Source organism: Perna viridis, chromosome 15, assembly GCF_037379345.1.
Source record: "Perna viridis isolate PV_CMFRI_1.1 ecotype Kerala chromosome 15, ASM3737934v1, whole genome shotgun sequence".
NCBI lineage: Eukaryota > Metazoa > Mollusca > Bivalvia > Mytilida > Mytilidae > Perna > Perna viridis.
Window position 1 is genome coordinate 4,439,312 of NC_142459.1, and position 21,091 is coordinate 4,460,402.

Sequence of the window (21,091 nt, forward strand, 5' to 3'; positions counted from 1 at the left end):
TGTGAATCTACATTTCTACCATGCATAGCCAGTGATTAAAAATGCACATGACTTTTTAACCACAAGGCAGTGATTAAATTTCTGTGTGAGTTTTTCCACCATTTTACATTCCTGAGTTTTCTACAGATTTCAAGGAAGAAATAGTTTCTCCTATAACACTAATGGAGATTACAAGATTTCTTCACTCTCGATAGTCAAATTTTAGATTTAACCCACTTGCTGAAGCTTGTGGGTTGAAATCTAAAATTTAACAATCTCGAGTGGAGAAATCTTGTAATCCCAATCCATCCTGAAGGAGAATCTAAATTTATCACACTTTAAATTGAGCAATAGAAGAAAAAACATTTAATAAAAGTAAAGTTACCAGTTTTAAAATTCTGAATTTAAAAGATACTTCATGGAGAAATTGCCTGAATATTGCTGAAATATTGATGCTCGGGCATTAAACCCTAACAAACAATCAATCATGGAGAAAAGTGTGTGGGTGTAAACAATATGGCACAAAATAAAATCAATGAATTAAATCTAAAACAACAGGTATGAATTATTGATATATAGGTAGCAGTGATTTACTGAATATTCCTGGTGTAAATTTTCGATACTTTACACTGTGAAACAAATTCGTTAATTTCACTCTCTGACTTTCTCCCACTAAATCACAAAACGTCACAACACGAATATCAATCTGCTGTTGACAAAATTCAAAATTCATATTGAAAATAGCAATGAATAATGGAAGAAATCTATATAATAAATAGGATAATCAGTTGATTATTGTCAATAACCAAAATATGATCACTTCTGCCAAGAACGCTCAAGGATTTAAGTCGTGTGGGGAACAAGTTCAGCACACTCTTTAAATCTAGGCATTCTTCAGCACTCATGATCATTTTTTTGTAATTCACTATCATATTAAGAACATATTTATGAAATACTTTACTTGGCCATTCTGGGATCCTTATCAAACATACACTTCTGTAATGCCACATTAATGGAGATGGGTTCCAGGATGTGCATTGGTGACTTAGACTGTTTCCTACAAACCTTCCATTCTTCACCTAAAAACATGATGTTAACAAACTAAAACAACCATATATGAGTTTAATACACGGCAACTGTATTCAATTTGTAACCACATTTCTGCAAAGGAATTCTTATTCATTGATATTAATTTTATATCAAAACAAAGTTTTGTTTCATAGAATTTAAATATTTCTGAAATTGGTAGAGGCTCTGGGTTTTATGAAAATCGTCCATTTCCCTTAGAACTTGAACACATGGTTTGACTGTACTTCAAATCCATGAAATTTAGTACAGCAAAAACAACAGTCCTTCCACAGTACTGTAAACGTATTTATTTTTGCAAAATTCTGTCATATGAACATATTTGCTGGTATCACATGCCGGGGTATCAAAAATGATAAGTGTTATACGATGTTAAAAAATCAATTTCTCAGGTACTATTTTTTTGTGGTTTTCTGTCTGAAAATTAGTCCACTGCGAAAAATGATGTGTTTACAGTATTTGATATAACTTACACTGGGACCAATCAGAAATATAAGAGGTCTGTAATAAATCAAATAAAATAATACAAAGAAATGTTGAAGTTCTACAATATAAAATCTGTACCTCTAAACATATACAGAGTGAAATTAACCTTGTCATACGCCCTCAGCCAATATAGTGAAATTAACCTTGTCATACGCCCTCAGCCAATATAGTGAAATTAACCTTGTCATACGCCCTCTGCCAATATAGTGAAATCTGTCTAAATCAAACTCCTCTTGGACTGAAGTATTTCTTTGGTTTAGAAAGTTGTTCAGTTCATACAATTCAAAAAGAACTGATATTGATATGAAGTAATCTATTTTAAGCAAGTTTCTGCTTTACTCAGGATTCACTGTACTAACCTGAACTTGAGAAAAGAATATGTATTCTATCAAGGGTGATATTAAACTTGTCATACACCCTCAGTCAATATACATTCACTAACTTGAACTTGAGAAAAGAATCTATTGCATCAAGGGTGATATTAAACTTGTCATACACCCTCAGTCAATATATATTCACTAACTTGAACTTGAGAAAAGAATCTGTATTGTATCAAGGGTGATATTAAACTTGTCATACACCCTCAGTCAATACACATTCACTAACCTGAACTTGAGAAAAGAATCTGTATTCTATCAAGGGTGATATTAAACTTATCATATGCCCTCTTCATTAAATTCTCCATAGATTCCATCTGTAAAATACAAACATTGTTTACATATTATCAAGTAGTTTTCTAGAGCTTTGTAATAAAATTTCAAACAGATCAATTTCCTTAACTGATATCATCATATAGCCATCAGGAAATTGTTTTTTTCTGGCCATATCTTGGTCCCTAATTCCTCATTGTTTCAAATCACAACCCCAAAAATTAATCCACGTCTTCCTTTGATGGTATGATGCATTATAGTGTCATTCTAAAGAGATCCAGTCAAATTATTGTATAACTTCAGGCCCACACTCTATCCCAGTATTACCTTAGTGGTATTAAGTATTATGGAACAACATCATTAGCATCCATATGCTTTCACTGGAGTTATATAGTTAGTAAAAGATGGTTGGGACCATAATTCCCAAAATTATACCAATCAATTCTTAAGTTATCATACAAAAAACAAGTGTCCATCAATCACGACACAGACCATTAAATGACTGTAGATTTTTTGTCAACAAAATGAGTACATGTGCCTCTACTACACTCGAAAACTGACTTAAGTATAAGTGTTTGTAAGAATCAGGCAAATTACACTATCAAAATGACGGGGTTTTTTTTCATACCATGTTTCACCTACTGCACCTACCTGAAATATATTCAACCGAAATCTTTGTTAAAAATAACTATCAAAGAATGATGAGGTACCAGCCTTGCATTGCATATCCCTGAGCTGGTGTTTGTCAAGACATGGAGGGTATAAAAATATAGTGGGTTTTCTTTTTGTCACTTAACAAACTTTTGTTTTGTCGAAAGATACGAACAATGACTTATAAAATAGAACAAGCATAACACTATAAGATGACAAACATTTTGTTAAGAAAATTTAACATTATAACATAAAAAAAATGTTCCCTGAAATGGTTGGTTTGATGTGTGAAAAACCAAAGTGAAAGTAGAGAAATAGTTATTTATAGTTCAAGACTACTTTTATGTCCATGGACTCACCTTACTTTTTTGCAGGAAATTATTATTGAATCAATTTACATATTTTCTAAAAAATCCTAATAATATGCACTTCAATACACTGGAATATCAATGCCAGACTTAGACCATAAGCATACCTGCTGTCCTTTCTCAAACTCTGTCTGACTTTTCTCAGTACCGACCTTCAGGTTACCTAGGTCGAGGATCAGGACTTTACTCTCTCTGTTAAGAAAACAAGTATAATACATGAATGATATGTTTTTTGTATCACATTTCAAAGACCTCTATAATAATCCAAAGTATTTTTGTAAGGGTTCAGGTGTAGTTATAAGATGTATTACACTGTATGTATACAGTGGATTTCTGTTAATTGCATAGCCTATTTGTCAGAAAAAATATGCAATTAACAGAAATATGCAATTAACAGAAATTATCATTTCACAGGAAAATACCTGATATTTTCAATGTTTCAGTGGGAGTAATCAGTATAGTCTAACTAGATTCCTTCTACTAATTTAGACCCTGTGAATGTGTATTGGATACTTTTAACTGTTTTTTGCATATACATATTTTTTATCTTTTAGTTACTAACATTCTCCTTAACATATCTTCAATAATGATGTGCTATATTCTCTACATATTCAAGAACAAAAAACTGCTCAATAAAAAATTTAAATTACAGATCTGTTTTATTTTGAATGATATCAGCTGATCAGAAAATGTTAGATGTGTTACTTTGTAAACATACTTTTTATAATATCCTTTGTCAGGTATAATAATATAAGTTGGCTGTAGATCAACAGAGATCTCAGTATATTTCCTCTGTTGTATGGCATGTTGGAGACCTGTAGCGGACTGCTCTTTGATTTCTTCAAACTTGGCTGCTGCTGCTTGTGATAATCTGTAGAGATAATAACAAGATGATTAAGAGAGAGTCCATGCAAAAATCAGGCAGTGGGTGGCACATGACAAATTTTGTTCTCATAAAATTTTTATCCATTCCATATCACAAATGCATCCTTTCCTTGAAGGTTGGTTTTTGATAACTTTAATAATTTAATAAAATTAAATTACATACAAAGTACTGAAATTCATTGAAAAAAAGAGAGATAACTCTTTAATTAGAGCAAAATCTGGTGGCATCATTAGAGAACTTTAAAATCATTTCCTGACCAATTCATTGTCGATTTAAAACATACATATGATATATATATATACATAACATTAGAACAATTCAGTGGGATAAAATATACCCTAAGCCATCCAAATCATAAGACCTGTCTGATTTTTATATGGACATCCTCTTAATAACTGCCGCTTGTAATAATCTGGAGCGAAAAATATTGAAACTAACAACAACTTTAAACCTTCATTATATCTACATAAGAACGACTTACTGATTGAGATGAACTTCTTCAGGAGGCTTGAAAAATTTGGCCAAATTGTTGACTGTGACCTGCAAAAGAAGAACAAATACTTCATCCTAAAAAAAATGTGCCATGCATACAAAATTTATAGCAGTTAATGAGCTCCTAAGATCAACACAGCAGTCTTAAAATCATAAGGCTAAAATACTGTCAGTAAAAATTAAAATAAAATTCCTGGAGATATATAAGATCAATATTAGTGCAGGGTAAAATAATTAAATAATTACATATATAGCCTGTGGTAAAATAATAATTTAAAGAAGTCTCTGTGAATTATTTCAATTCTGATAGGACTAGTTTTTTGTTTTTGTATTTTTTATTTTTTTTTTTGGGGGGGGGGTTATAAAAAGACACAATTATGTGTTGCATGACATGGCAACTGTTATGGATCAAAATTCTGTTGTGAGGCCAGTAAAATTTGGCAAAACTTATTTATGATGGTCATATGCGTCTATAATATTTGTCATATGTTTATCACCTTTTTACTGCAGCTTTCTTCAACAAATTAGAATGTTACACTAAGGTCAAAAGACAAAAAGTTATCTCATTATGGTGGGATATAAGGTCATATACTGTCAAAGTACTTTAATTTGTAGATACCAATGTTCGTGGATTAGGGAAGAAACATTAGTTTGTGGATTCTTGAATTCGTCGATTAGAGGTTTTCAGTATACACATCAATGGAAATATCCCCTTTGTTTGGGAACCAAATTTTCTGGTTTGGCATACCCACAAAAACCATGAAAATTGGTACCCCACGAACTACAGTACTCTCACAGCACATCTTCATAGAGATTTATAGTTTTGTTGTTTTCTTTGGCATCTTTTGGCATCTTTTGATTTGATGATGGTTATGTCTTCAATATATATACGACATGTTTTTTACATTTCTTCCCTACTTGTGGCCCTGATAGTGACACTACAATAAACAGGTAAAAATACAGGGGAAGGAAAGTAGGCGGGGCTTAAGTGTTATATACTGTCAGTGACCGTGTATCACCAATAAACATACAGTCAACACATTCTGGTTACTGAAAAAGAAAGATTGCAGTATTAAAATAGCTGTTTGAGAAGGACCCGATGGACTAAACATGGAATCTAATACAAGTCTTCAGAATCTTTCATTAATCTTACAGCATCATATATAATCTGTAGAGGTCGAGTGTTGACCTTCACCCTGGTGTCACATAAGCCATCCAGCGGATTTGTCTCAAACTTGACATCTAATAGTGAATAGACTTGGTCAGCTTCTTTAGTCTGAGACAGAACCATGTTAGGACAGACATTGTTCTGTGGTGTTCCCTGAACAGTAAACTTATCCATCTTGGCTTCAACTCTGTTAATATTATACATAGCAATTATCATATCACATGCTGGATTGTAATTATACTTAAAATCTCAACTCCAAACTCAAATATAAAATATAAGAGTACAGAACTGATTTTAGCACTTTATAAATCATTGAATCTGACAGTTTTTGGGTTTTCTACCCTAGCTTTGGGGTTTATTGACTTTTCAACATGGAATTTTTTACTTCCCTTCCTCATAAAACCTGATAATTGTACAAGGTATTCTTTAAGGAGAACCTTGTCATGTATCAAACTAATTCTATCTACATACTGTATAGCACTAGCAGCAGGTCTCTGTCCTACAGAACTAAACACATCCTTCAGATGAATCTTTATCAAGTGTGTATCTCTGTAACAAGAATTACTGAGGTTATATACATGTATAACTAGGTCAATATTGTTATTCCGTAGTCTGTGAGATAGTCAATGTTTCTTGATGATATTTCCTTTGGCCTTAATGGAGACTCTCTCATTACAGTGGACAAATTAAATAGCACTCCAGATAAGAATCATGCAAAATGTGATTCAGGCATGGTTGAAAAGGCTACATATTTTGTTTACAATGTTATAGTCAACAGAAATCAACATGTGGCTTTTCATGCAATCCTTGTTCTTAGGAGTTAAAAATAATATAGAATGTAATGTATAACTCAAAATTAAGGGAGATAACTCTGTAAATGACCCTAAAATATGGATTTTCATTGTGGATTATCTCCTAAGAGCAGGCAAATTGGAATGAATAATTATACATTTCATCAAATAGATATATAAAGCAACTTAATAACAAAAATAAAAATGTAAAGCCTTTTTTAGGGTTTATCATATATTACACAATTTGCATGATTCTTACAAATACTGCTAATTTTAATAGTCTTACACTGCTGAAAGAGCAAAACAGAGAAATCTCAGAAATGTTAAGATTTCAACTTCTCCAACAAATCTCCATTGAATTTGGGAACATTGGAATATTACCCGAGGGTGACTAAGAGTTCCGAATCTTGCAATTTCTGCTTTTGTTTGATTCTATTTCTAAAAATCGTAATTAGGATTCCCTGCTATTCCCTGAATTAACAAGACATTATGAAAATAACATGTTTCGACTCACCCCTGGTTGAGATAAGAAAATCTCACATGGCTTAAAATTGGAATATCTTTGTCTTAAAAGTGAGAAAGTGATAATCTCTGACAATGAGAAAGTGGTATTCTCAGACAATCAGATAGTGGTAATCTCTGACAATCAGGAAGTGGTAATCTCTGACAATGAGAAAGTGGTAATCTCTGACAACCAGAAAGTGGTAATCTCTGACAATCAGAAAGTGGTAATCTCTGACAACTAGAAAGTGGTATTCTCAGACAATCAGAAAGTGGTATTCTCTGACAATCAGAAAGTGATAATCTCTGACAATGAGAAAGTAGTAATCTCTAACAATGAGAAAGTGATAATCTCTGACAATGAGAAAGTGGTAATCTCTGACAATCTCTGACAATGAGAAAGTGGTAATCTCTGACAATCTCTGACAATGTGTGAGTGATAATCTCTAATAACTAAGGGTATAAGCTGTAAACATTAGCCATGTCTTAGTCAAAACAGCGACAACCAGATCATTATTTGTCTCCATTAATACATCAGCTGGAGTAAGAATTTAATCTCATTTCGTACCTGTTTAAGAATCAGGCAAAATGAGTATAAAGTGTGGCACATTAAGAAAAAAACCACATATATTTTATGGCATTTTCCAAGTCCTATTACCTCATGACCTCCTCAAACAACCATCTAAGTGTTTATGAAGTTTATTTTGTTTTAAATATTGATAGATCAAATTTAGTTGAAATCCATTATGGAAAATGGCAGTAAAATTTTACAGCGCTTTCTCCCGATATAAGCATTAAAATAATCTGTGTCAAATATGTTTAAGTGACTTTTTGGTTGTTTTCTAAATGTATTGAATGTATATGAGGCATTTAAGACAAAATTGAAGAAAATGATGTGCCATCCATTGCCTAATTTTACATAGAAAGGTACTTAAAAAATTTGATGTCTTGTCTTCCAGTGTATACACAAGAACTTACTTTGAAGTATTATCTTTCAGTGTGAAGGACATCTTTGACAACTTAGTTACTAGTCTAACTGCTACAAACTACAATGAGAAAATAATGTTGAATTAATTAAAACACCTGCACAACATGTTGTCATGGAACCAAAATATTAATAGGATAATTAATTGGAAGGAGTGAATAACCAAAATATGACCACGAGTGCTGAAGGACGCCTAGATTTAACACATGTGCGAAATTTTATTCCATGCACGAGTTGAACCTCAATCCCTTCTAGGCACGAGTGATCATATTTTGGTTATTCACAATAATCAACTGATTATCCTATTTATTATATAGATTTCTTCCATTATGCATTGCTATTTTCAACATGAATTTTGAATTTTGTCAACAGCAGATTGATATTCGTGTTGTGATGTTTTGTGATTTAGCGGGAGAAAGTCAGAGAGTGAAATTAATGAATTTGTTTCACAGTGTAAATTATCGAAAATTAACACCAGGAATATTCAGTAAATGCTACCTATATATCAATAATTCATACCTGTTGTTTTAGATTTAATTCATTTATTTTATTTTGTTGTTTTGGGTCTATTTAATACATAGATTTTCTCTATTATTTGTTGCAATTTTTAGCATAAATTTTAAATGAATGGCAGATTTACATTCGAATCACGATTTTGACGGCAGAAAGTCCGAGAGTGAAATTACGAAATTAAATTAACAGTGTAAAATATCGAAATTTTCTTACACAGGAAACATTCGGTAAATCACTGCTATCAATATAATAATCCTGTTTAATTTTTTTATGACCAAGAAATTTGTACTCACACATAATGTTTGAAAGTAAAATCTAAAAAAAACAAAAACCTTGAAAACTTTAACATTTGCATTACATAAAAGCCATATTGATATGGGTGACGGAATGATTTTTTTTTTAAGTACTTCTCTGTCTAAGAATTGGGCAAAATATGTATAAGGTGTGGCACATGAAAGAAAAAACGCAGAGATTTTATTGCATTAACCAAGTACTTGAACCTCATTACCTCCAGAAATAACCATCAAAGTATTTGTAAAATTTGCCTTTTTAAGATACTGAAACATGTAGGTCAAATTAAGTTAAAATGCTTTATGGAAAATTTTTATTACCTCCTTTGGAAGTGTTGAGTCAACCTCATTTTCTTCATACCCAATGGCACTGTACAATTTGATTTTCTCATCTGAGGTAAACTGCTCCTGGAATTTATCCTCTGAAACAACAGTTACCAAGGTTTAAGCATTTTAAAAATGCTTCTGACATGATAAATTACAAGGCCAATTGGAATATGATTGGTATAAACTAAAGGATTTGAGAAGAAATGAAGTTAAGATTTAAACATTAAATACATCCACAACCCATTCAGAGGGGTTTACAAGTCAAATCATTGTAAAGGTGTTAATTTTTGCAGATTCTGTCAAGTAAACATATTCACTGATATCAATTATCGCAGTTTCCAAAAAAATAATTAGCGTTATATAGTGTTAAAAATCAATTTCACATGTACTTTTTTTTGTGGTTTTCTGTCCATTGCTGAAATAGCAAAATAAGCATGCTTACAGTATCACATACATGTACATGTATTTGTGATCTCTTTATTACTTTAGAGTATTTAATTCCACTGTCTTCAAGTGGCAGGAAAATTCAATGAAATGTACTTTTTTTCTTCAAAAGAAATTTTGGCAATATATTCTATTACCAATTTCACCTTAAGTATCATGGACATGAATTCCTATAAAAAATTCTTTCCATTCATCATAAAAATGCCTGTAGCTAACTTCAAACAAAAACAAAAATATGTGACCTAAAGATTGACTTGACTCAAATTAAGCATGTGCTTTATAATTTATAAGCAAAAGTGTTATCAGTTATTTTCATCTTTTTTATCAGGAAGAAAAATTTTACATTGTGCAATATCAACATAAAGGAGAAGGAGATGCTGTGACACAACATCAGAGTTTGATCTTTATGTGTAGCTAACCATAGAAGACAAAACAAAGATATCTTGTGTATATCTACAAATCTATACGATAGAATAACTATTCATCCTGTTGCTATGACAACCCATAATATATAAGAAAAAGATAATGTTCACATGTTTATCTAAATTTTCACTTGCATATATGATTTTTTTATATTTCTGTAAATTGAAAAAATATTTACCATTACACTTTGATTCTTATTACTGGAAAAATTCCAAATTAAGAGGGTGTCAATGGAAACCCCAGACAGTGGGTGGCACATGACAAATTTTGTTTTCAAAAATAATTTCATCTATTTCATACTGCAAATTCGTCCTTTCTCAAGGCTGAATGTTGGTTTTTGATTAACTGCAATGTTTAGAAATGCATTGAAATTCATTGAAAAATGGAAATAACTCTTTCATTTTGTGCAAAATTTGGTGGCTTTCTTAGGGAACTTTAAAATCATTTTCTGAACCATCTATTGTTGATTAAAGTAAATATTGTACTATTGGACATACATTGGAACAAAAAATTCAGTTGGATAAAATTTACCATGTGCCCCTCATATCATAGGATCTGCCTGATTTTTACATGGACAGCCTTGAAATTATGATATATTATTTTGATGATTCTGATAAGTGTATCAATATCATAGCTATGTGGCTATATTTACAAACAGAAAGAAATCAAAAATTATCTCTCACCATTATCTGCTTTGCATAAATAAAAAATCGATGTTAAAGCAACATGAAAAATACCCTTAAATTCAATATGTGTTGGCTTCATCACTCAAGCCATGAAATATCTTTCTCTTTGTCTCTGGAATCATCCAACTTAAGTGTCAAAATCTGTAAGAATCAGGCAGAAGGTGAAACATGGTATGGAATCAAGGAAAAAAGACAAGATTTTTCACATTATTTTGGTAGATTGAGTTATAATTTTATTTTAATGCACTGAAAATAAGCATTTCAAGGGCAGATAACTCTGTCAAAAATGTTATTTTTCTAAAATTCTATTGAAAATTTTCTGAACAAATCCAGTGATGCAGAGATCAAAAAGTGGCAAATTCATATAGAGAAAGCATCCTTAAGTGAAATGTTACGGTACGGATAGTAAACTTTTGACATGCATGTTTCTGATTTTTCCCATTTTGCCTGATTCTTATAAATACTTATGCTTAATACATAGCATTGACAGCTGTTAGATGATTTCACATTAAAGCAACAAATTCAGGCAACATATATTTTTCTTTAAGAACTTATAACATACTATTTTTTTTTTTTTTTGATACATTTTCTAAATTTTTTTAAAAATCTGATTGTAAATCTCATTAAGTGTCAGTCTCTGTAAGAATCAGGCAGTGGTGAAACATAGTTATAAAAAAAACATCATACTGATAGTTTAATTTGACCATTCACACTATAAAAATCAGGAAAAAAACAAGATTTTCCATATCATTTTGGTACATAGAGATACAATTTCACTGAAATGCACTGTAAATGAACATATCGAGGGCAGATAACTCTGTCAAAAACCTCATTTTTCTAACATTCTAATGAGAAATTTCTGAGCAAATCCAATGATGAATAGATCAAATAATGGTCTTTTCAAATAGAGAAAGCATTCTTGAGTGAAATCATATTGTTAGATCGGTGGGGTTTTGACATGCATGTTTCTCTGATTTTTCCAATTTTGCCTGATTCTTACAAATACACTTAAAAAGTTTTTGCAACAAAAAGAAATTGTTTTTTTTTGCTTACTTTGTTTCTCTATTAAGAAATGCTGAAATTCTGTTACTATTTTTAGCAGTTTCTTTGTTGAAAATTATATGGAGAACATATTCCTCGACAGTGTGTGTGCTTACAAAAATTGTTTGTGTTTTAATGTTTCCAACCAATCAGATCCTGTGAACATACTTATGTCATCTTCATCTTTCTTTCCATCCGATTTTTTCTTCCCACCAAACCATCCACCGAACCAACCACCACCTTTTTCCTGGGCTTTCTTTGCTCCAAGTTTGGCTGCCTCAACCTCTGCTTGTTGCCTCATCAATGTTATACTGAACACATTTAAATCCTTTTCACAATCCTTAAATAAAAATAGAAATGTACTTTGTCAATATCATACGGAGTATATATATGCAAAAGTTCAGTTTGGCAGGGTTGGTTTTACCTTGAGAGCACAGCTCTAGTGGTTTAAGGAGCAAAGGTTTTATATTTGAATGAAATGGTTCTCATATGTGTAACTAGTCTCCTGCTATTAGTGAGATCCTCTCTATATTTCAAGAAAAATACAACAATCTCCTGCTTATGTGCTTGTGTCAAACAGAAGGATTCAGCCACATTTGTGAAAATTTCACCCTTCTTTTTTTAAATTTTCAGCTTTAATCATAACATGGGTTTTAATTACATCAAGAGTTTTCTGTAGTTCTTTAGAAACTTTCTTTCCGTCCAGTTTTTGTACATAAGCTTCCCTATATGTCTTCATTCTCTTCCTGTGTTCCTTGATGTTAGACCATGACCACATCTTCCTTCTCTGTCGGATATCTTCTTCCAATACACTGTTCATTGCATAGTGCCACCTGTAACAAGTTATTATCTTGTATTATAAGATACCTTTTCATTGCAGTATAAAAAATCTTAATCGGTACCGAAGCAATTCTGATAGAAGGAAATGATTGTTATGAGTAAATAATATTTGATATCCAAGAACAGTATGATACTACAACATTAAAAACATGGATTATTCAGTTTAATCAATTGTTTTTCATTTAGTTTTACTGATGCTTTTCTCCTTTACTTACCCTACCGATGCACCTAGTCCAGGCTCCCAGTTTATAGTGGAGTCAAGATTGCTCATTTACTTTTGTTGTTTCGTGTGTATTATTTTGGTTAATTTATGTATCTTTGTTGTGTGTGTCTGTTTTCAATGTATGGTCTTTGTCCCTGGATTACATTCTTTTGATTTCCTCTAGAATCTTGGTTCCCTTGATTACTCTTTAAAAGTACTGGTAAAACTTTCTACTTATCAATTTAATAAAAATTTGGTAAATATTCATGTATAGTTATTACAGTGTTATTTTTGTGGTAAGTTAAACCAATGTATTTTTTTCAATTTTCCTGTTAATCCATTTTGTTAAGCATGGGTTGTAACACATACTATTCTAAACATACCACTGTTTAGCATGGTTTTAAGACATACCACTTTTTTATGACATACCACTGTTTACCATGGTTTTTAAGACATACCACTGTTTAGAATGGTTTTTATGACATACCATTGTTTAGCATGGTTTTTATGAGGTACATCAGGACGGTATTTTCTGTATTTACTCATCAAATTCATCCTCTCAAAGGATTCCAACATCTCCAGGACGTCATCATACTGTAATACAAGAGATAAAGAACCAACTTTTAGACAATTCATCCATTGGTTAAAGTTGGTTAGATTGGATAGTCAAAAATGTTGACATAACCCTTACAAATCATTGGAATGTTTGTGTTCAGCATTTTACATCAATCTCGTGTAATCATCAAAGTAACTTGAACTGATTTCATTCTGTTTCAAATGAAAGCTTGATAGGCTTTGGTGAAATTGAATATGATACAAGCATATCACAGATTTCAAGAGTTATTTCCCTTACCCTGGGTCTACCTCCTTATTGTCAGCTATACAATTAATTATCTTAAACATGTTAGAATAGTTGTTTTTCATATTTACGGAATGCAAGCCATTTTAGCAAATTTTTCAAAGGGACGTAACCCACTGTCATCAACAACATGGTTGGCGGTCTCATGGGGGAAAGGCTGAACAGTTTTCTTTGAAACCTCAACTATTTACACTTCGGTTGCTAAATGGTTTGAAATTAATTATTCAGAAGTAACGCAGCTACAATAGGTCAAATACTTGAATTTAAAGTCTACTTCTGTCTATTGCTCCAACAGGAGAGTAAACCAGTCTGTTGGGTGAGAAGGTTACTTCCCTTTACTCAAAATTTAAAAAACAAAGTAACCTTCCTTTTGCTCAAAATTTTGAAAACAAAGTCCAAGCCGGGAATATGAGAAAGGTCTATTAATTGTGTGATTCAAAATTTCAAGTCTGTACTTAAAGCCAGGACATATAAGAACAAATTGAATGACTAGTTAACATGGGTTACCATTGATGATTAGATAACTGGGAAATTTGAACACGGTTTACCATAGTTGTTTATGTTGACACTGACCTGTATCTTAGTCAAACCAACACTGATATCATCAAACACCACTGTTAAAAAAATCTTAGGTATGGTGAAGTTATTCAGCTCTGGTTTGGTATTCAATCGCAGGTGAGCTACAGAGGATATCGGCCTTATCACTAAAGGTAAAAATAATAAGCAAATTAATATAACGATAATAGGTATGGTGTGTATGTCAAAGAGAGCAACCACCCCACGGGGATGAAAATGTCAGCCCAAGGCCACAAATTTGTCTTCAAAGAAAGATGAGGAAACCTCATACCACAAATTTAAATTGATTCTACTATGACATCTTAGTTATTAGAAACAAAACATGACAGGTTGATAAATAAGAAATAAGGATGAAACAAAGTTTAAGTAGTATTTTTGTAAGAATCATGCAAATTCTGTAATATGTGATACACCAAAAAAAAAAAGACTACACATGTTCATTTTTGTTATTAAGTTGCTTTATAGGTCTATATGAAATGTATAATTATTCATTCAAATCTGTTTACTCTTAAGAGATAATTCACATTGAAAATCCAACAGTTTCTACTGTATTTTAGGGTCTTTTACAGAGTTATCTTCCCTAATTTTGAATTCTATAGTACATTTTATATATTTTTTTATCTCCCATGAACAAGGGTTATATGTACAGCCACATGTTAAGTTCTGTTTACTATAACATTTTTAACAAAATATCAAAAATAAAAATATGTAAGCTTCCCAACTGTGAATTGGATTTTGCATTATTCTTATGTGGAGTGCTACTTAAAACAAAATATACATGTAAATAAAGTCACTTCTCATAAACCAATGGAAGTTAATGTTATGTTATTTAGATAAATAATCAATTTGGTTCTTATCTGTTGATATTTTAAAGAATTTAAAGACCAACAGAAGTGGCTGAGCCTGGACCATCCATGGAAGTTCTTTAAGACGCTGTCCATGTAAAAATCAGTCCAATCCTATATGAATGGCACAGGGTCAATTTTATCCCACTAGATTTTTTGTTCCATTGTAATGTTTATACCATATGTAGGTCAAAAAGTATGAAATTTGTTTTGAATCAATGATAGATGGCTCAGAAAATGATACTAAAGTTCCCTAACAAAGCAACCAAATTTTCGCAACAATAAAGAGTTATCTCCCATTTTTCAATGAATTTCAATGCTTTCTATGTAATTTATTTCTCTTTAACATTTGCATTTAATCAATAACCAACATTCACCTTTTAGAAAGGATGCATTTGTGATATGAAATGGATGAACATTTTTTGAAAACAAAATTCATCATGTGCAAACCACTGCCTGGTTTTTGCATGGACACACTCTTAATAAAATGCATAATTAGACAAAAATGGTTAACAAGATTTAAGTACCAATTATACATCAATCAAAGTACTCAAGTACTGAATCAATTTATATCAAAGTATACAAAAATATCATCTTGATAAAAAAGTAAAAGTGAAAATAACATGAAAAAATGTACAGAATATATTGTAACAAGTTTTTTAAAATGCCGTCATTCTATAATTTTGTCAGAACATAAATTCCCTAAAATATGCATATTCCAATGTGGTAATTTAACACCCTAAAAAGTTTCATAACAATCCTGCAAATCGTATAGGCAGAGTTACGGACAATGCATAAAACCAAGTTTTGCTGAAAAACACCTAAATTCAATAGCCATCATTTCTATATTTTTAGTCCAAACATAAATTCCTGACAGTATGCACATCTCTGTGTGGTTATATAAGATCACACAAAGTTTTATAACTATACTGCAAGCTACTTATAAAATAATTTGGACAGATGGACAACCATGTAAAAAAGGTAAGAAAATTATTGGAAAATAATTGGGAAGAGTAATTAATAAGAAAGCCTACAATATTGGAATCCTGTATCTTTCTCTGAGTCAGCCACACCAGATGTCAGTTTAGAGAGTATTATTGCTTTGTCCTGACCATCTAACTGTTCAGTGTTAGAGTTCCAGTATACAGCCAAAGAATCTAGTTTGATTAGCTGAAAAATATGGTAAAAATGCATGAAATAAAATTTATTTTTTTGTAATCTAATTATTACTATTTTTGTCTTCATGGCGAGACATTGTTTCATTTAGTCCGTTGATTGTGTTTTCTATTTTATCTCCTTTTTTAGGCTATCAATGATTGTAAGAAGGCTCAATATCATAAATTAATATGGAGTTTCATTATTAATTGCAGAGTACCAAATTTCATGTGTATTTTTTTTTTTTTGGGAGGGGGGAAGGGGTTAATGTGGGACCATGAAATAAAGAATCCAACAAACAATACTCTCCATGAATGAATAATAATTCAGACTTAATCAAATTTTGGTATCATGCATGTGCCATTGAGGAAGAAGAATTTGGTCACTCCTTATTGTACCATTGTGTTTACCATTGGTGGTTGTATAAAACCATTTGTCCGAATAACCAAAGCAGCAATATGCAAATTCAGAAAAATCCATCTGCAATGGGTTTTTGACCTACATGTTTCTGATGTTTTTCCAATTTTGTCTGATTCTTACAAATACTTAAGTAACCAACAAAAGAACAAAAAATTGATTGCAGCAGAATTGAATGAAACCACTGTTATACACCTGTACATGTATATATTTTTCTATACAAGTTACAAATAATGTTGTGATGTTTTTACCTTAAAGATTTGAGTTACAGCTTCTTTAATGACACAAGGTTTCCAGTTTTCATCTGTTGTCTATAAACACAAAATAATTTTATGATGGGGTGTTTTTTGTTTCAAAATTTAAAAGGTGTAAAAATATATTTACTTGATACAAATATGCATACAAACTTACACATTATAACTTAAAGCAGTTTTTGGCATGACAAGGTTTGTGTCCTTATTGTATGACTTATGATGGGGAGAACTGGGATTGATATTGCATACAATAAGGACATAACTATTTGTAGATTTCAAATGGTCTAGGGCTGGCATGTCAGTTTTAACTGGTCTCAAGCTTGGATCTCAGTTAACTGCTAGAAATCTTTTGTTTGTACATTTGTGTACCATTCAATCAGTTTATTTCTGTTTCATTAAAGGAGTGCGACCTTTTTGAATTGTTTTTCAGTGTGTTTAATTGTGTAGTATATTTTCTCAGTGGCCAGATTTAAAAAGGGGGGGGGGTGTGATCACGCAAACTTTAACCCCGCTGTATTTTTTGCATCTGTCACAAGTCAGAAGTTTCTGGCCTCAGTATGTCTAGCTTCATTTTTTTTATGTTGCTGAAGTCTGTAAGGGCAACTATTTCTCTGTTCCCGTGTATAATGTTGTTTTGGGGTAAGCTGCAGCCTACCCTGTGGTGTAAGGGTTTCCTTGTCACTCATTGAAGAACCATGGATGGAGTTGAGCTGACATTTTTCATCCTAGTTGGGCTGTTGTATCTCTGACATGTTCACCATATTCCTTCTCGTTATATGATTATCCCCTTACTAGTAAATTTCTAGGATTTTGATTGGCTAGCAACATGTCTTAATAATACCCATAAACCCTTTATCAGATTTTTTATGCCAAACTTCATGTACATTATACCTTGTACCCTGTATCGCTTATCCCTCCACTATAACCTACCTGGAAGAGTAACTCCTTCAGAGATATACCAATAGAAAACGGACTTTTAGGGTTAGAGTATTTATCCTCGTACCGTACATGGACATTGGCTACTTGGATTTGAAGGTTTTTAATAATCTGTGCTGCCATCTTTTCTGCAAACGAGTCCTTTTTGGGCTCTTTGGGTTTATCTGCAAATAAAATTTAATATAAACATATCAAGTAGCAGTCTTTGTAAGAATCAAGCAAATTCCACCCCCTAAAAGACGACATATTTTAGTTTTTTTATTAAGTTGCTATATAGGTTTTCAGTGGAGTCCGAGTTGCTCATTTGCTTTTGTTACTTTGTATGTATGATTTTAGTTACTTTATGTTCTTTGTTGTGTATGTCTGTTTTCCATGTGGGGACTTTGTCCCTGGATTACATTCTTTTGATTACCGCTATAACCTTGGTTCCTTTGATTACTCTTTAAATGATGAAATATAATTATCCATTCTAACCTGTCAGCTCTTAGAAGATAATCAACATTGAAAATCCAACAGTTTCATTTCTACAGAGTTATCTTCCTTAATTTTGAATTCTACTGTAAATTCTATATAATTTTTATCTCCTATGAACAAGGGTTGTTATGAAAACCACATGTTATATTCCGTTTACAATAACAATTTGACCAAAATATAAAATTAAAAATATGTAAGCTGTCCAACCATAAGGCACATTTTGTATGGTTCTCATTGTGAATGCAACTTAATTCCTCAACATAAGGAATCTCAAGATGGTTTCAAGTTGGAAAATGACTTGTGTGTGACGTGAACCCTGGTAATGTTGATGTATTGTAACCTGAATAAAATAGCTATATAAAATATTATCTGAACTTTTAATTTATAAATCACGAGGATCTGAGTTGAGAAATATATCTGAAAGCAGGCGGCTAGTTAAAAAGACTGCGTTAAATTCTGTTTCTTTTTTAATCACTGAAACCGTTACAGCCTAATGACTCAATAACTTCAGTAATGTTTAATAGCACAGAAATACAAATATTATCTTAATAAAATTAAATATATCAATATGTTATAATTATTGATGCTAATCAATGTCTGCTTCTTATAAAGACAATTATTCAATTCAGATAAGTAATACTGTAGTATCATATATAAATTACAAACATGTATCTAATGGACATGTATGATGAGTACAACCCTGATTATCTGTCTGTTTATTCTAATAAGATCTAGTCAAAATCCAAATCTTTACATGTGTGCCATTTCCACACTCTGGAGTCTCTTGTTTTTATACATATGATTCTAATGTTTCGTTCCTCTCTTATTTCATTCCCCTAATTATAAAGTGTTCAAATCTTTGAGGGCCTTTATCGGTACACTATGCCTATGATGGACAGAGATCATTCTTTGTATAAGGTGCATCACCATGTTGTTAGGGTGGGTAGATAGAAAGACCAAAAAAGACATTAAAATGTGTATTTTACCCTATTTTGACTCCTGGTCTTCTCTGGTCTTTATTTCTACCTACCACATGTTGCTATGGGGGAAGTCTCATTCATTGAGGGGAATGTATGAGACTTTCTTCTGGGAAAGCGAAACACATTTCTACCCAGCCAATAATTTATTATTATTAAATAAATAAATAAATATAAAATCATAACCATCAACGTATTAAAAGACAAAACAGTGCATCCACACTTGCACAATTGTCTACTTCCCTGTCAACATATTTCGACTTTCATCAGAATATTTTTTAGCCATTTACAGTTCTGGTCTTACATTCTAGATATAAAGGATGTGGCATCCATATTAGATCTAATTATAGATTTTAGATATTTTCTACATACATCAACATTAAAGGACATCAGATTCTGGAGAAAAAAAAATATTCCTTTGACCTTGACATACCTTTTTCTGCCTCTGCTTTTTTGGCATCTTCGATCTGCTGTAGCTTCTTCTGTTTGGTCTCTTGTTTTGCTTTTTCCTCTTTTTCTTCATTGTACTTGACAGCTGGAAAAACAAAACACGCAATTAACATAAGTACTGAAATTTCATAATATTCCAAATAGGGTTTCCAATTTGAATTCAAATCATAAGACAGATACGTTCACATTCACACACATGAGTGGAACCTAATATTCCTTCACATACAGCTGAGGACAAAATCTTTTTTTTTTTTTTAGCTTTTTTGATATGATTATAGGCTTTCCCTATTAGGCACAAAATAGTACACATGAGTGGAACCTAATACTCCTTCACATACAGCTGAGGACAAAATCTTTTTTTTTTCTTAGCTTTTTCGATATGATTATAGGCTTTCCCTATTAGGCACAAAATAGTACACATGAGTGGAACCTAATACTCCTTCACATACAGCTGAGGACAAAATCTTTTTTTTTATTTAGCTTTTTTAATATGATTTTAGGCCTTCCCTATTAGGCACAAAATTATTTGTATATCAAGCACTGTTACTTTGTTATATACATGTAGCTGTTATTTCGATCAAAAGGAATACATGTATATGAGACTTCTTATAATTTTGTTAAATACATGTACATGTAGCTAATATCTCGATAGATGAGAATATGTGAGATTTTCTATAACATAGGCTGTGAATCTGCATTATAAGTTCAAATAACCACATATGAACTGCATGTGTCATTTCCATTTCCAAAAAATGTCACTTACGACAGAACGATTTTGAAACATTCATGTTTCAGAGCATTAACATAATATAGGATGTCACTGATGCTCTGACCCCATTACCTTATTTTTATATGTACACTTGCATATACAGTCGAACCTTGTTAAGTCAAAGTCAAAGGGACCATGCAAAAATGTTCGAGCTATCCAAGGTTCCAGTAATCTGAGGTCAAGGATAAACCAGAAATACTAGTAGTTTGGTCCATGACTGTTTCTGTATTTAAACATTAATTTTAAAAGCCACACTAATTGTTGTTAAAACACACTTCTTCGATCATGGTTTGTAATAAAGCAATCAGTTTTCCGACTAATTAGTTGACTTTGTGACATCAGGGTAAATTAACCTTGAAGTCCAATCGAGGGGACTGATTAATAACCTTGAGTTATCCAAGGTTTTGATTCATCTGAGTTCAAGTCATCCGAGGTAAAATTGTATTGGAGTAAGGGGAGTTTTGCTGGGACTTTGTAATTAGTTCGAGTTATCCGAGACTTCGACTAATCTGAGTTCAACACAATGAGGTTCGACTGTACCACAATTATCTACATATTATCAAAAGAAAG

General features: G+C 31.8%; 1 protein-coding gene across 13 annotated transcripts in view; it reads right to left on the reverse strand.

Annotated features, from left to right (window-relative positions):
* The window catches only part of LOC148596638 (intermembrane lipid transfer protein VPS13A-like), a 118,481-nt gene that overhangs the window by 82,773 nt on the left and 14,617 nt on the right, over positions 1-21,091 (reverse strand). For all 13 annotated transcript variants that reach the window (XM_088563762.1, XM_088563760.1, XM_088563756.1 and 10 more), the window contains exons 5-21: positions 19,736-19,837; positions 17,846-18,015; positions 16,913-16,972; positions 16,124-16,259; positions 14,242-14,372; positions 13,297-13,403; positions 12,429-12,600; positions 11,936-12,107; positions 9,168-9,268; positions 8,037-8,104; positions 6,238-6,315; positions 5,752-5,953; positions 4,588-4,646; positions 3,939-4,091; positions 3,328-3,412; positions 2,158-2,245; positions 941-1,058 (exon numbers count right to left, since the gene is read on the reverse strand). In XM_088563762.1, the coding sequence (XP_088419888.1) occupies positions 941-1,058; positions 2,158-2,245; positions 3,328-3,412; positions 3,939-4,091; positions 4,588-4,646; positions 5,752-5,953; positions 6,238-6,315; positions 8,037-8,104; positions 9,168-9,268; positions 11,936-12,107; positions 12,429-12,600; positions 13,297-13,403; positions 14,242-14,372; positions 16,124-16,259; positions 16,913-16,972; positions 17,846-18,015; positions 19,736-19,837 (2,002 nt within the window). The remainder of the gene's footprint in view (positions 1-940; positions 1,059-2,157; positions 2,246-3,327; positions 3,413-3,938; positions 4,092-4,587; positions 4,647-5,751; positions 5,954-6,237; positions 6,316-8,036; positions 8,105-9,167; positions 9,269-11,935; positions 12,108-12,428; positions 12,601-13,296; positions 13,404-14,241; positions 14,373-16,123; positions 16,260-16,912; positions 16,973-17,845; positions 18,016-19,735; positions 19,838-21,091) is intronic.